The sequence below is a fragment of the Macaca mulatta genome, chromosome 7 (assembly GCF_049350105.2).
Source record: "Macaca mulatta isolate MMU2019108-1 chromosome 7, T2T-MMU8v2.0, whole genome shotgun sequence".
Taxonomy (NCBI): domain Eukaryota; kingdom Metazoa; phylum Chordata; class Mammalia; order Primates; family Cercopithecidae; genus Macaca; species Macaca mulatta.
Window position 1 is genome coordinate 150,615,083 of NC_133412.1, and position 16,581 is coordinate 150,631,663.

Sequence of the window (16,581 nt, forward strand, 5' to 3'; positions counted from 1 at the left end):
GAGGTTCAGAGTGGACAAGTCTGAGAATAAAAATGTCAGGGGGACCCAATTATTGGGGACCCTCACACATGATTTTTACTTCTAGGAGTTCAGCCAGGTTCTCAGTGATATGTGAGAAGAAGCCCCTTGTGCTTCCGTCAGAGGGAGAGGAAAAGGAACCATTTTGAAATATGCCATCTTAGCAAGGTTTGCCCTTGGGAGAAACTATTTAACCAGAGCCAAACCTTCTGGGGTTTTGTCTGAGCCTGACTGACCTGGGGGAAGAGAAATAGCCATTTCCAGTCAGGTCTGCCCTTCCACGTGGAAGGAGTGGGCTCCTCAACTCCAGCCCACTTTAGCCATCCTGTTCCACTGAAGAAGGAAAAAAAACCTGAGAAACATGTGTGAAGTGTCCAGAGCACAGGCTCACTCAAAGACTGAGACCTACTCATAGGACTATAGAACACCTCCCCTCCTCGACTCCTTACTACATTATTAAAGTCCTATTTACAGGCCAGGTGCAATGGCTTACACCTGTAATCCCAGCATTTTGGGAGGCTGAGGCAGGCAGATCACAGTGTCAGGAGTTTGAGACCAGCCTGGCCAACATGGAGAAACCCCATCTCTACTAAAAATACAAAAATTGGCTGGGTGTGGTGGCGGGCACCTGTAATCCCAGCTACTCAGGAGGGTGAGGCAGGAGAATCGTTTGAACTCAGGAGGCGGCGGTTGCAGTGAGCCAAGATTGCGCCATTGCACTCCAGCCTGGGTGACGGGCAAGACTCCCCCCGTCTCAAAAAAAAAAAAAAAAAAAAAAAAAGGCCTATTTACACCAGTTCTTTTTACCTGGTACATCATGTCTGACTATCAAGAAAAAGTTAACAGGCATAGTAAAAGCCAAAAAACAAAAAAACACCAAAACCCACACTTTGAAAAGGTAGAACAAGCATCAGAACCACATATAGGAGGAATATTGGAATAATCAGACTGGGAATTTAAAATAACTATGAGACCAAGCAAGCTGACTCGCTCCTGTAATCCCAGCAATCTGGGAGGCCGAGGTGGAAGGATTGCTTAAGCCCAGGAATCCAAGCTTGGGCAACAAAGTGAGACCCCAGTCTCCACAAATAAAAAACCTAGCCAGGCATGGTGGTATGTGCCTGTGGTTCAGCTACTCGGGAGAGGTGGGAGGATCACTTGAGCTTGGGAGATTGTAGCTGCAGTGAGCAGTGATCATGCCACTGCACTCTGGCCTAGGTAACAGAGCAAAACCGTGTCTCAAAAAATAAAATATGACTAATATGTGAAAGGATCTAATGGATAAAGTAGACGGCAAGAACAGCCAGACTACGGAAGCAGAAAGAAGGAAGTTCCAGGAACCAAAAATAAATACTACTCATCAAAAACACTGTGACAGATATGAAGAATGTCTTTGAGGCCCCTATTAGTAGACTGTACATGGCCGAGGAAATAATCTCTGAATTTGAGGATATTTCAACAGAAACCTCCAAAACTGAAAAGCAAAGAAAACAAAGACTGAAAAATACCGAACAAAATATCCAAGGGCTGTGCGACAACTACAAAAGATGTAACATGCATATAATGAGACTAGGAGGAGGAGAGAAAGGAACACAAGAAATATTTGAAACAATAGTGACTGAGAATTTCCCCCAAATTAATGTCAGACACCAAACCACAGATCTAGGAAGCTCAAGAAGACACCAAGCAGGATAAATAACAAAAACAAACAAAAAACTATACCTAAACATATCATTTTGAGACTACCGAAAAACAAAAATAAAAAATCTTGAGATAAGCCAGAGGGAAAAAAACACCGTACCCATAGAAAAACAAAGAGAAGAAAGCTGATTTTGAGAATCATGTGAGCAAGGAGAGAGTGCAGTGAAACATTTAAAGTGCAGGAGGAAAAAAAAAATCACTAACCTAGAACTCTGTGCAAAGTTATCCTTCAAAAGTGAAGGAGAAATAAAGACTTTACCAAACAAAAATGGAGGGAATTTGTTGCCAGTAGACCTGTCTTGCAAGAAATGCTCAAAGAAGTTCCTTAGAGAGGAGGAGAATGATATAGGTCAGAAACACGGATCTACATAAAGAAAAGCAGAGCACTGAAGAAGGAACAAGTGAAGATAACTTTAGTTTTTCTTACTTCTAATTGATCTAACAGATAACACTGTAAACCAGAAAGTATCTGAGACAAGTGTCAGTCAATTTAGAAAGTTTATTTTGCCAAGGTTGTGGCTATGTGCCTGTGACAGAGCCTCAGGAGGTTCTGATGACATGTACTCAAGGTAGTCGGGGCACAGCATGGTTTTATACATTTTAGGAATACAGGAGACATCAATCACTATATGTAAGATGTACATTGGTTTGGTCTGGAAAGATGGGACAACTTGAAGTGGGGTGGGGTTTCCAGGTCATAGGTAGATAAGAGACAAATGGTTTTATTCTTTTGAGTTTTTGATAAGCCCTTTACTGAATACACAATTTATAGGAACAGTCTGTTATGCCTTAGAATGGCTTAGTGAAACAATAGGGCAAATGTTTAAATGTATGTTGCAAAGTTGTAGGATACAAGATTAATATGCAAAAGTAAGTCTCTTTTCTATATACCAGCAATGAACAAGTGGAATTTGAAATTAAAAACACATTACCATTTATATTAGCACCCCCCAAAATGAAATACTTAGGTATAAATCAAACAAAATATGTACAAGATCTATATAAGGAAAACTACAAAACTGATGAGAAGAATCAAAAAACAACGAAATAAATATAGAGATTTCGTGTTCATGGAGAAGACTTAATACTATAAAGATGTCAGTTCTTCCCAACTGAATTACACATTCAATGCAGTCCCAATCAAAATCTCAGGAAATTATTTTGTGGATATTGAAAAATTGACTCTCTAGTTTAAATGGGGCCAGGTGCAGTGGCTCACAACTGTAATCCCAGCACTTTGGGAGGCTGAGGTGGGTGGATCACTTGAGGTCAGGAGTTCGAGACCAGCCTGGCCAACATGGTGAAACCCCATCTCTACTAAAATACAAAAATTAGCTGGGCATAGTGGCAGGTGCCTATAATCCCAGCTACTAGGGAGGCTGAGGCAGGAGAATTGCTTAAACCCAGAAAGCAGAGGTTGCAGTGAGCCAAGATGGTGCCACTGCATGGAGCATGGGCAACAGAACGAGACTCTGTCTCAAAAAAAAAAAAAAAAAAAAGTTTAAATGGAAGAGCAAAAGACTCAGAACAGGCTGGGTGTGATGGCTCATGCCTGTAATTCCAGCACTTTGGGAGGCTGAGGCAGGAGGATCACTTGAGGCCAGGAGCTTGAGACCAGCTTGGGCAACATAGCAAGCTCCCATCTCTACAAAAAAATATAAAAAATTAGCTGGGCAAAATGGTGTGTACTTGTAGTTCTGTAGTTCTAGCTACTCAGGAAGCTGAAGTGGGAGGATTGCTTGAGCCCAGAAGGTTGAGGCTACAGTGAGCCATGATTGTGCCACTGCACCCCAACCTGGGCAACAGAGCAAGACCTTGTCTCAATGACAAAAAAGACTCAGAATAGCCAACTCAGTATTGAAATGGAAGAACAAAGTCAGAGGAGTAACACTACTCAACTTCAAGACATACATTAAAGCTACAATAATCAAGACAGTGTGGTATTGGTGAAAGACAAATAGAGTGGAACAGAATAGAAAGCCCAGAAATAGACCCACATAAATATAGTTAACTGCTCTTTGACAAAGGAGCACAAGCAATATAATGGAGAAAAGACAGTCTCTTCACAAATGGTACTGAAGCACTTGGACATCCACGTGCAAAAAAGAAAAAATGAATCTAGACACAAACCTTACACCCTTCACAGAAGTGAAGTCAAAATTTGTCACATTCAGCACTATAAAACTCCTGGAAGATAACATAGGAAAAAATCTAGCTGAACTTGGGTTTGGCAATGACTTTATAGTTGTTAACACCAAAGGCATGATCCATGAAAAAAATAATTGACAAGCTGAACATAATTAAATAATTTAAATTAAATAACTAAAACTAAAAGCCCCTGCTTTGTGAAAGACACTGTCAAGAGAATGAAAACACAAGCCACAGACTAGAGAAAATATTTGCAGAAGACAGATAAAGGACTGTTTTCCAAAACATACAAAGAATTCTTAAAATTCAACAATAGGAACACAACCCAATTTAAAAATGGGCTGGAGACCTTAACAGACACCTCACCAAACACAATATACAAATGGTCAGTAAGCATATGAAAAGATGCTACACATCAGGCCAGGCATGGTGGCTTACGCCTATAATCCCAGTATTTTGGGAGGCCAAGGCAGGCATCACCTGAGGTCAAGAGTTCAAGAGTAGCCTGCTAACATGGTGAAACCCCATTTCTACTAAAAATACAAAAAATTAGCTGGGTGTGGTGGTGGACACCTGTAATCCCAGCTACTCGGGAGGCTGAGGCAGGAGAATCGCTTGAACCCAGCAGGCAGAGATTGCAGTGAGCCAAGATCGTACCATTGCACTCCAGTTTGGGCAACAAAAGTGAAACTCCATCTCAGAAAAAAAAAAAAAAAAAAAATACAAGGAAAATTTGACAGGAAAACTATATAGTTTACAACATTAATTAAATATTACAATCTTAAAGGAGAGGAGAAACAAAAATCTCATTAAATGCTTAAAAGGGAAACTGATAAAATTTGAAATAGGTTTTCTTAAAACTTGAGAAGAGTAAAATTAGAATGAGTAAATTAGGGCTGACAAACTAATAGAAGGAAACTTTTTGTTTTTATTATGGAAATTTTAAAACAAAAATAGAATGAAACATAGAATAGTATTAAGTAAAAAAGAATTTAACAAAAAATAGTATAACGAAACTCTGTGTGCCTATCACTCAGATTTAACAATTATCAATTTATAGCTAATCTTGTCTCATCCAAAACCCCACCTCTACTCCTTTACCCCCATCTGCTGGATTATTTTGAAGGCAATCCCAGACACTATATCACTTGATAGATTTATCACTAAAAATACAAAAATTAGCCAGGCGTGGTGGTGTGTGCCTGTAGTCCCAGCTACTCGGGAGGCTGAGGTGGGAAGATCATGTGAGCCCAGGAGGTGGAGGTTGCAGTGAGCCAACATTACACACCACTGCATTCCAGCCTGGGCAGCAGAGTAAGACCCTGTCTCAAAAAAATATAAAAACAAAAAAGTTAATGGAAAAAAAAGGCCCACCAAGTGCTCAACATTTAATTAAAATAGACCTACATCATGGCACATCATAAAATTTCAAGATACTGAGGTCAAAAGATCTTATAAGCTTCCAGAAAGGAAAGAAACAGGTTTCAGACAAAAGATTAAGAATTAGAATGGCACTGTGACTCTCAGCAGCAACTCTAGAAGCTGAAAGACAATGAAACAATGCTTCAAAATTCCCCCATCCAAGTACTAACCGGGCCTGACCCTGCTTAGCTTCCGAGATCAGATGATATCAGGCACGTTCAGGGTGGTATGGCTGTAGATGCAATGCCTCAAAATTCTAAGGGAAAATTATTTCCAACCTACAATTCTATACCTGGCTATGTTCTCGATAAAACAGGAGTTTAGAATAAAAGCATCTCAAAGAGTGTGAAAATTATTTCAATGCACCCTTTCTCAGGAAGGTACTGCAGGATATGTTTCCCCCAAATTAAGAAGTAATTCATGAGAGAGAAATAAGAGATGTTTCCATGACAGGAAACAAGAAATCCAATACAACAGAAAAGTGAGGGGAATCCCTGGGATAATGAAAAAGAAAAATCTCCAAGTCAAAAGTGAATCACAGGCATAGAAAATAAACTGTCCATTGATGATTGATTGGAATACAAAAGATAAGAGGGAAAGAAGAATCTAGGATTACTTCTAGGGTTCTGACTTGAACAACTTGGTGAAGCAGCATATAATTAGGTAAGAAACATTAGAAGAGCAGGTATAAGAGCAGGTATGTTTTTGGATGTGGTGAGTTTGAGTGGAGATGGTGAATACACAGTTACCTAGGCATAGCACTGACATTTAGGCTAGAGATGGTCAGTGTAAAGATGGCAACTTAAGTCCCCAAAGTGGAAAAGATCACCAGGAACAAAGTATAGAATGAAAAGAAGTACAGCATGAAAAGAAAAAGGCCTAGGATAGAGCCCTGAAAACACCCAGATTTAAGGGTGAGGCAGAGGAGGAGCTAGCAAAGGAGGGGCCGGGGAGTCAGGAAGAAAATGAGAACGGGAGGGATCACGTCAGCCTAGAGAAGGGGCTGCTTCAGGAAGGATGGCATGTTCAATAATTAAGGAAGAAAAAGAGTTTAAAGCATCCAGTGGATCTAGTGACATGGAAGTCACTAGTAATAAGAGCAATAATCTTTGCATATTAGATTATCAAAGATCAAAAATATTTATTTGATAGTTATCAAATAGAGAAGTGGCACCCTCATATGTTGTTGGTAGAAATGTAAACAAGTACCATATTTTTTATAAGCAATTTGGGAATACCTATCAAATATAAAATATAAATATGTATAACCTTTGACCCAGAGATTCTTTCACATATGCCACCAAAATACTGGTCCAAGTGCGCAAAGTACAGGAATGTTCAAAGCAGGCCGGGCGCAGTGGCTCACGCCTATAATCCCAGCACTTTGGTAGGCCAAGGCGGGCGGATCACTTGAGGTCAGGAGTTGGAGACCAGCCTGGCCAACATGGCGAAACCCTGTCTCTACTAAAAATACAAAAATTAGCCGGGCGTGATGGCACAATCCTGTAATCCCAACTACCCGGGAGGCTGAGGCACTTGAATCACTTAAACTCGGGAGGCAGAGGTTGCAGTGAGCCGAGATTGCGCTACTGCACTCCAGCCTGGGTGACAGAGCAAGACTGTCTCAAAAAAAAAAAAAAAAGTAAAAGTAGCCCGTAATGCAAAATTGGGGATAGGACGAGGAACTACATCTCTATCAAGTGAGACAGGGTGAATAAATTTAATGAAATAAATGTGTCTGGTGGACACCTAGGTAGCTGCTCATAAGTGAAGTAGCTATGATTGCACTAACATAGAATGGTAGCTGTGATACAGTAAGTACAAAAGCAGAATGCATAGTTCCCATGTGTATAACACTGTATATATAGGAATAGATGTGCATATACATTATAACAATATGAATCTTTGTAAATGCATAGATAAAAATATAAAAACTGTTAGAGGTGAAATCTATGAAACAGGATTTGGAAGGCAAAGGACGACATTTACTTTTCCACTCTTTGAAATTCTTTACAGAAAGGTATGATTTTTATCAGTGTTTAAAGAGAACATGAAAGGATAAAAGAAAAAAGTATTAACTAAGCAGAGTCTGGGAGAAATGAGAATGGCCAGCTGTCTGATGCCCTTACCTTTCCTGAGACAAGTTCTTGCCATAGGCTTTGCTGACAAAATCTGTTATTTGAAACTTTGGGCAAGATGCTGTGTCTTTCCCACAGTCTTCAAAGTGCACGGAGAGAAAGAGTTCACTCAGAAGCTGCAGCACTTGGGAGTGGGCCATGTTTCTTGCTGTGCATATGTTTAGGGCCGCATAAAACACTCCCTCCAACCACTTGATCTTGAGGATTATTCCCCCTACACATCAATGAGAAGGTAAATACCAGTTAGCACCACCAAAAATGGTTGCAGAGAACCTAGAATAAACCCCTGACCGTGAATAGCCACCTTTTTGAATAGCCACCTTTTTTTCAAGACAGGTTGGTAATATGAACCACAAGATAAACACTCCTTCCTGAGCCATAAGCCCTACTTGTGCCCTTTATAACACATCATGTGTTGACCATCCCAAAGGCGGACAGATACGACTAATGTAGACATTGCTAATGGTAAAAAGTGTCTCTAGAATAGTCGTTGCTAATAAGGAGAAGGAACTGGAGAAAACTGCAAGATTAGAACAGGGAAAAGCCATTTTAGTCCAACATTACATCCTCCTATTGAAATAAGCTATCTCCTCTTTTGGTTTTTAGTTTGTCTTTAACAAGTCCAAATGATCAAGCTTCTCAGCTCTTCCCAAGTAGCTCTCCTGCAGTACCTTGTGCCTTGCACACACACACACACACACACACACACACACAGAGAGAGAGAGAGAGAAAGAGAGAGATTTAATAAGACAGCAATGGGCCAAAAGGAAAGTAATTTTCAAAAGAATGCCAGAAATATGTTGAGCCATGACCAGCAGGACTGTAGGGACAGGTAGCTTGAAGAATCGTAGGATCTTGGAGAGCAGCTATGACTTTCTTATTGGCCCCCCAGATGCTGACAGAATCTTCACCATACTGATACTGAGGCCGCAAGATATTGGTGTGGTTCAACAGTAGTTTCAGCCTGGAAGTAAAGCCAAGACAGGGAGTGCAATGCCAGGACTGGAATAAATGACCACATAACCCACTGTGTTTACATCCAACCCATAAACAGACTCCCCCACACAACTCAGAGATAAATGCGGGTCTGGGTCTGTGCTGAGAACACTAATTAATTGGACTGTTCATCCACCTAACAAATCCTTCCTTACTGAATGTTATGTGCCAGGCACTGGGCTAGAAACTAAGTGTGCAGAAATAATACTTGACACATACTTTCAGTAACTTTTCATGTTATTGACTGATGATTTCTCTTCTCATTGATGCATAAGGAGAATACTTCAGTGTTCAAGTAATGGGAATAAATGTTCTATTGCAATTGTAAACCTTTGTACAGCAAAAAAAAAATGGTTTGTGGGTACTATTTGTGGGTAAGCAGGGAAGTTACAAAGAAGATTGGCTAACTATGTTCTTCTACAGATAAAGTTGCTTCCCCTTATTACTGGAAATGACCAGCTCTAAGAGGTAGGGGCTACAGTGGAGGTGGGAGGCAGAAGTCAGAGATAGGGAGACAGAACAGTTGTGCCAGTTCCGTTCTCACCCTAATAAGATACCTAGGTAGTGGGACGGCAGCTACAAAGCTGTACACAATGCTGGTCTTCTCAAGGCTGGTGTGAATTTCTACGCAGATATTAGGCAGCTGAGATGGCAAGCAGCAGAGGAATATCACGTCGGCCCAACTCACCAGATCAGCGTTACGGTAAAAGCATTTGATTCCCAGCTTCTGGAGCTCACCTGGGAGGGAAAAAGGAAGACAGAAAGAGCACAGTACTAAGGAGTTTGACCTGAACATCAACTATGGGGAGAGGGTGATCATTATTTTAGCTCAGTAAATCAACCCAAGTCTTGTTGCTCCATAAATCAGAAGATATTCCTTCCTACAGGACTTCTAAAAGCCATGCAGCAATGCCCTAACTCTAGTACTAAAGCAGCAGTAGTAGCTGAGACTACAGGCACGTGCCACCACGCCCAGTTAATTTTTGTATTTTTAGTAGAGCTGGGGTTTCACTATGTTGGCCAGGCTGGTCTCGAACTCCCATCCTCAGATGATCTGCCCATCTCGGCTGCCCAAAGTGCCGGGATTACAGGTGTGAGCCACCACACCTGGCCTACAATTCATCTTTATCTTACTTTTAGATCAAGTGCTAGAATATTTCCGATTTTTTTTTTTTAAGACAGGGTCTTGCTCTGTCACCTGTGGTGTGATTACGGCTTATTATAGCCTCAACTTCCTGAGCTCAAGGGATCCTCCCACCTCAGCCTCCCAAGTAGCTGGGACCACTGGTGAGTGTGACCATGCCCAGCTAATTTTTTTATTTTGTGTAGAGACAAGGTCTCACTATGTTGCCTAGGCTGGCCTCAAACCCCTGGACTCAAATGATCCTCCCACCTCCACCTCCCAAAGTTCTGGGATTACAGGCATAAGCCACCATGTGCTGCCCAGACTTTTTTTCTTTAGGAAGAAAAAAAAATCTCAGAGAAGCCTTTTACTCCAATGTACTGCAGGATAACCATGTGTCAGATAATATACAAAGTACTTTACAGTGTCTAAGGTATAACCCTCACAAGGACCTTATGAAGCAGAAATGAGTAGCAGTCTCATTTTACAGATGAGGAGACTGAGGATTCAAGAAATCATACGACTTTTCCAAAGTTACAGAGCTGCTGGCTTGAGGTGGTGGAAAAGACTAGGAGTGTGGAAGGTATAAATCAGAGGCTGAGAGGAGTTTGCAAATATTTAACAGTTTCTGTAAAGTATATACAAATTAATTTTATTAGGATATTTATAAATGAAGAAAGACTGGCAACTCATGTAGTTGCATAAAAACACTTACTGGTAGTTCGTTTTTTTTTTTTTTTTTTTTTTTTTTTTTTGTTTAGGCTAGAGATGGGATCTCACTATGTTATCCAGGCTGGTTTCCAACTTCTGGCTTCAAGCAATCCCCCTGCCTTAGCCTCCCAAAGTGCTGGGATTATGGGTGTGAGGCAATATGGATTTTCAAAAGTATAAACCTAAAGTGTACATTCACATCTGGTGATATGTCGTAAATGTCATTGGAAAACAGAATATAACAGACATTGGCGAGTGACTTCTTATGTTAACCACTGAGAGTACATGGCAAATGTAATGCTGCAGTTATCTAGATACTGATAAACCTGGAAGAAAGATGATTTGGTTTGGCTCTGTGCCCCCACCCAAATCTCATCTTGGAATTGTAATCCCCATGTGTCGAGGGAGGGACCTGGTGTGAGGTGATTGGATCATGGAGGCAGTTTCCACCATGCTGTTCTCATGATAGGGAGGGAGTTCTCACGAGAGCTAATGGTTTAAACATGGCAGTTTCCCCTGTGTGCTGTCTCCTCCCGCCTTGTGAAGAAGGTACTTGCTTCTCCTTCACCTTCCACCATGATTGTAAGTTTTCTGAGGCCTCCACAGCCATGCAGAACTGTGAGTCAATTAAACCTCTTTTGTTTATAAATTACCCAGTCTCAGACAGTATCTTTATAGCAGTGTGAAAACAGACTAATACAACAGGACAAAGTTTACAAAACAGGCATATCTATCATTCTCTCATGTGTTGTTCTCATTCTTTTCACGTGCATAGAAGCTGATGTTGAGCATTTTGAATTCTTGTTTCCTTACACAACACACACTGACATTTTACAACTATAATTTTATTCTAATAAATACATTGCTTTGCAAAGAATATATGTACTTTGTTGAAATATCACATATATTAGTCCTATTGATGGGATAAATATACCTTGACTGGTAAGATTTTTTTGTTTTTTTTGTTTATTTTATGAGGCAGAGTCTTGCTGTCATCCAGGGTGGAGTGCATGGTGCGATTTTGGCTCGTTGCAACCTCTGCCTCCTGGGTTCAAGCAATTCTCATTCCTCCCCTGTAGCTGGGATTTGAAAGTATGTGCCATCATGCCCGGGTAATTTTTGTATTTTTAGAAGAGATGGGGTTTCGTCATGTTGGCCAGGCTGGTCTCAAACTCCTGGCCTCAAGTGATCCACCTGACTCAGCCTCTCAAAGTGCTGGGATTACCAGCGTGAGCCACCATGCCCAGTTGGTAAGATTTTTTTCTAGTTTCCTTAGGAATATAGGAAAAAAAAAATGGCCAGGTGTGGTGACTCACTCCTGTAATACCAGCACTTTCAGAGGGTGAGGCGGGGGAGACTGGTTGAGCCTAGCAGTTTAAGACTAGCTTCAGCATTACAGTGATAGCCTGTCTCTATTTATAAAACCAAAAAAGAAAAAAACATTACAAATCAATAAGAAAAATAAACCTTGGCATGGTGGCTCACACCTATACCCCAGTACTTTGGGAGGCTAAGGCGAGTGGATCACTTGAGGCCAGGAGTTTGAGACCAGCCTGGCCAACATGGCAAAACCCCATCTCTACTAAAATATTATACAAAAATTAGCTGAGCATGGTGGTGTGTGCCTGTAATCCCAGGTACGTGAGGGGCTGAGGCATGAGAATCACTTGAGCTTGGGAGGCAGGGAGGTTGTAGTGAGCCGGGATCATGCCACTATACTCCAGCCTGGGTGACAAAGTGAGATTGTGTCTCAAAATAAATAAATACATAAATAAAGTAAGAAAAATATGGGTACTTCAACAGAAAATATGGTCAAAAGCACCTCAAGAAAATATGACATAGTAATAAAACCTAAGAAAATAAAACTCTTCTAGTGATTAATGAAAGACATATTAAAACAAGAAAATAACGTAAAGCATATTAAAATGGTGATGTTAAAAATGATCCCAGCACTGACCAGGGTGTAGTGAAATGGGTATTCTTATGCAATGTTGGTAAAAAAGTATACCTGAAAACCTTTTGGGAGGTCAATTTGAAAAAATACATTAGAAGTTTCTTTAAAAATTACAGATACCTACCACATGACCCAGCCATTTCACTGCCTGGTATTTACCCAAGAAAAATGAAAGTAGTTGCCCACATGAACACTCATATACACGTATTCATGGCAGCTTTATTTGTAATAGCCGAAACTGGAAACAGCTTAAGTAAACCAAATGAATAAACTGTGGAATAATCATGCAAGGAAATACTACTCAGAAATAAAAAAGGATATTGATATATAAAAAAACTTGGATATATTTCAGCTGGGCATGGTGGCTCACACCTGTAATCCCAGCACTTTGGGAGGCTGAGGTGGGAGGATCACTTGAGGTCAGGAGTTGGAGACCAAACCTGGCCAACATGATGAAACCCCGTCTCTATTAAAAATACAAAAAATTAGCTGGGGATGGTGGTACGTGCCTGTAATCCCAACAACTTGGGAGGCTGGGGCAGGAGAATCGCTTGAACCTGGGAGGCGGAGGTTGCAGTGAGCCGAGATTGTGCCGCTGCACTCCAGCCTGGGCGACAAGAGTGAGACTCTGTCTAAAAAAAAAAAAAAAAAAAAAAAAAAAAAAAAAAAAAAAAACTTAGATATATTTCAAACAAATTATGCAGTGTGAAAGAAGTTAGACTAAAAAAACACTATAAACTGTATGATTCCATTTATATAAAACTCTAGAAAATGCAAACTAATCTATGGTGACAGAAATCAGATTGTTGGTTTCCTGGGTGGAGAGCTACAGGGAAGTGGACAGAAAGGGATTACCAAAGACAAGGGGCAACTTTTAGGGGTGATGGGATACGTTCATTACCTTGTGATGGTTTCACAGGAGTATACGTGCCAAAACATCAAATTGTACACTTTTAACTGTGTGCCATTTATTGTATAGAAATATTTTAGGGCCGGGCGCGGTGGCTTACGCCTGTAATCCCAGCATTTTGGGAGACCGAGGTGGGCAGATCACCTGAGGTCAGGAGTTCCAGACCAGCCTGGCTAACATGGTGAAACCCTGTCTCTACTAAAAATACAAAAAAAAATTTAGCTAGTCATGGTGGTGTATGCCTGTAATTCCAGCTACTGGGGTGGCTGAGGCAAGAGAATTGCTTGAACCTGGGAGGCAGAGGTTGCAGTGAGCTAAGACTGTGCTCTCCACAATCTGCACTCCAGCCTTGGTGGCAGAGCGAGACTCAGTCTCAAAAAAAAAAAAAAAAAAAAAAAAATTAATAAAGCTGTACCACTTCTTTGACCTAATAACTTTATTTGGAAAATTATGTACAAGGAAGTTCAACTAAATAAGGTACAGTTAACATAAATTATAGTACATCCATACTTTGGGATACTACACAACCTTAAAATCTTTTTTTTTTACATTAATCTCTTACTAATATAATTAACATTTTAAATCCTGAGATGAAAACAGAGCAAGGAAGAATGGTGTAGGGTGTCTGGTGGTCTCAGCCACTGCTGGGCACAACTACAAAGTCTGTGCATCCAAACACCAGATACAGCAAGCACACCCTGCTAGGGAGAAGCAAGGGAGTGTGCTCAAAGCCTGCTGGGGTAACCTTCTACTGTGGGAAAGTGGAGGGGCTTAAAATCATTATTTCTTATTGATTGATTGGAGACAGAGTCTCACTCTGTCGCCCAGGCTGGAGTGCAATGACGCGATCTCAGGTCACTGCAACCTCCGCCTCCTGGGTTCAGCCTCCTGAGTAGCTGAGACTAAAGGCACCCACCATAACACCTGGCTAATTTTTGTATTTTTAGTAGAGACTGGGTTTCAACATGTTAGCCAGGCTGGTCTCAAACTCCTGACCTCAGGTGATCTGCCCACCTCGGCCTCCCAGAGTGCTGGGCTTACAGACGTGGGCAAATCATTATTTCAAAAAATGTTAAAACAATATGAGAATATGCTCATGATACATTATGTAAAACAAGCAGAATACAAACAACTATATATAGTGTCAATTACTGATATAGAGAAAAGAAAACATGGGAAGGAAATGATAACCTGAGTAGATTATAGGTAGTTGTACCCTTCCTTATAGACAAATTTTCTATAATATGCATATTATTTTACATTTTTTATTATTGAAGTATAATTTACATATAATGCAACACACAGATATGAAGTATATAGTTTGATCAGTTTTGACAAAAGCATACACCCATTTAACCCATACCTCTCTCAAGATATAGAACATTTTCATCTCCCCAGAAAAAGTTCCTTTGGGACTTTCTCAGTCCATCTCCCCAGAAGAAATCATTGTTCTGATTTCTATCACCATAAATGGAATCATTACAAAACTTTTTTTTTTTTTTTTTTTTGAGATGGAGTCTCGCTCTGTCGCCAGGCTGGAGTGCAGTGGTGTGATCTCAGCTCACTGCAACCTCTGCCTCCTGGCTTCAAGCGATTCTCCTGCCTCAGCCTCCTGAGCAGCTGGGACTACAGGCACGCGCCACCCCGCCCAGATAATTTTTGTATTTCTAGTAGAGACAGGGTTTTACCATGTTGGCCAAGATGGTCTCAAACTCTTGACCTCGTCATCTACGCACCTCGGCCTCCCAAAGTGCTGGGATTACAGGTGTGCCCACCGCGCCCGACCACAAAACATTTTTTAAAAGCCAGTAAATGTCATTTTTAAAAACATAAGGCCAACTGCAAATGCCTGGAACTGTATAACACCCAACCAGACCCTAACTGATTCAGTCAGAAGATCTGAACTCTGTATGGAAAGCTTCCCTGTATCAAAGATCCAGAAAGATAATTCACCACCAAGGGCACAGGGAGGAGAGATGGATATAAAACATATACATGGAGAAAAAAAGTTGCTTTAAAGAACAAGAGAGAAAGTCATGCTTCTAACCTTTCTTAGGTCTAGCAAGCTGAGAACTCCACACGCTGTATGCAAGGACTCCTCTTTGGAGGACCCTTTCAAAATGGCTTTGTTGACACCTACACAGCACAACCAAGCCCCCTTTCTCCCACACACCGCTGCTCACCCAGAGCCTCTGGCCTCCGAGTGGAGATCCGCAGGCTTTCAGCAGGGATGGGGACGAGCTGCAGCAGTGTGCCAGCCAGCTGCTTCCCAAGGTGGCCACCTCCAATGATGCCCACCTTAAACTCTTCAGGAGTGGCTGAATTAAGGGAGTCAATTGAGAGATGTCTGGAACTTTGATTCTCATTTAATGATGCTCTGGAGAATGAACACACAGACACATACATAACATAAATACGTGCACACACTGTAGTTCTTTTTTTTTTTTTTGAGACAGAGTCTCGCTCTGTCACCCAGGCTGGAGTGCAATGGGGTGATCTCGGCTCACTGCAAACTCCGCCTCCCAGGTTCATGCCATTCTCCTGCCTCAGTCTCCCCAGTAGCTGGGACTACAGGTGCCCGCCACCACGCCTGGCTAATTTTTTGTATTTTTAGTAGAGACGGAGTTTCACCATGTTAGCCAGGATGGTCTCCATCTCCTGACCTCGTGATCCGCCCACGTTGGCCTCCCAAAGTGCTGGGATTACAGCCGTGAGCCACCGTACCCAGCCTAGTTCTTCTTAACTGTCAATCTCTGATGATTTCTGCTTTGTCATTTAAGGTGCTTGGTGGCACCTTAAGTACTTCGGAGATAAGGCATTTCAACTGTGTGTCATTTATCCAGCCTCACTAGGGAATGAAATGTTCCTCCTGAGTTAATTTTCCAGAAACAAAAGTATAACCCTTTTCAAGGGACCAAAATTTAAAATGTTTTAAATGAACATACTTTGTTACATGTATTATGCTTGTCTGGTTAAACAGTCTGAATATTTAATCATTTCACTGGCTCAGTACACCACTGTGAACAGTCACTATCATACAGCATACTGTAATGTCTATAACACATTGTGGGCCAGTCCCCTCATGTTTTGTTTGTTTCTGTGCAGACATCTGTCAAATTTTTTTTTTTTTTTAAATCATGGTTAAAAAACACAGGCTGGGTATGGTGGCTCCCATCTGTAATCCCAGTACGTTGAGAGGCCAAGGCAGGTAGATCACTTGAGCTCAGGAGTTTGAGACCAGCCTGGGCAACATGGTGAGACCTCGTCTCTACAAAAAATACAAGAATTAGTGAGGCATGGTGGCGCACACCTGTAGTCCCAGTTACTCCAGAGGCTGAGGCGGGAGGATTGCTTGAACTCAGGAGTTTGAGGCTGCAGTGAGCTGTGCTCGTGCCGCTGTACTCCAGCCTGAATGACAGAGCAAGACCCTGTCTCAGGAAAAGCACACACACACACACAC

The 16,581-nt window shown here is 41.3% G+C and overlaps 1 protein-coding gene across 1 annotated transcript in view; it reads right to left on the reverse strand.

Moving 5' to 3' along the window:
• The window catches only part of NOXRED1 (NADP dependent oxidoreductase domain containing 1), a 30,316-nt gene that overhangs the window by 3,863 nt on the left and 9,872 nt on the right, over window positions 1-16,581 (reverse strand). The window contains exons 2-5 of the mRNA XM_015144253.3: window positions 15,305-15,498; window positions 8,981-9,161; window positions 8,240-8,391; window positions 7,419-7,641 (exon numbers count right to left, since the gene is read on the reverse strand). Of these exons, the coding sequence (XP_014999739.1) occupies window positions 7,419-7,641; window positions 8,240-8,391; window positions 8,981-9,161; window positions 15,305-15,498 (750 nt within the window). The remainder of the gene's footprint in view (window positions 1-7,418; window positions 7,642-8,239; window positions 8,392-8,980; window positions 9,162-15,304; window positions 15,499-16,581) is intronic.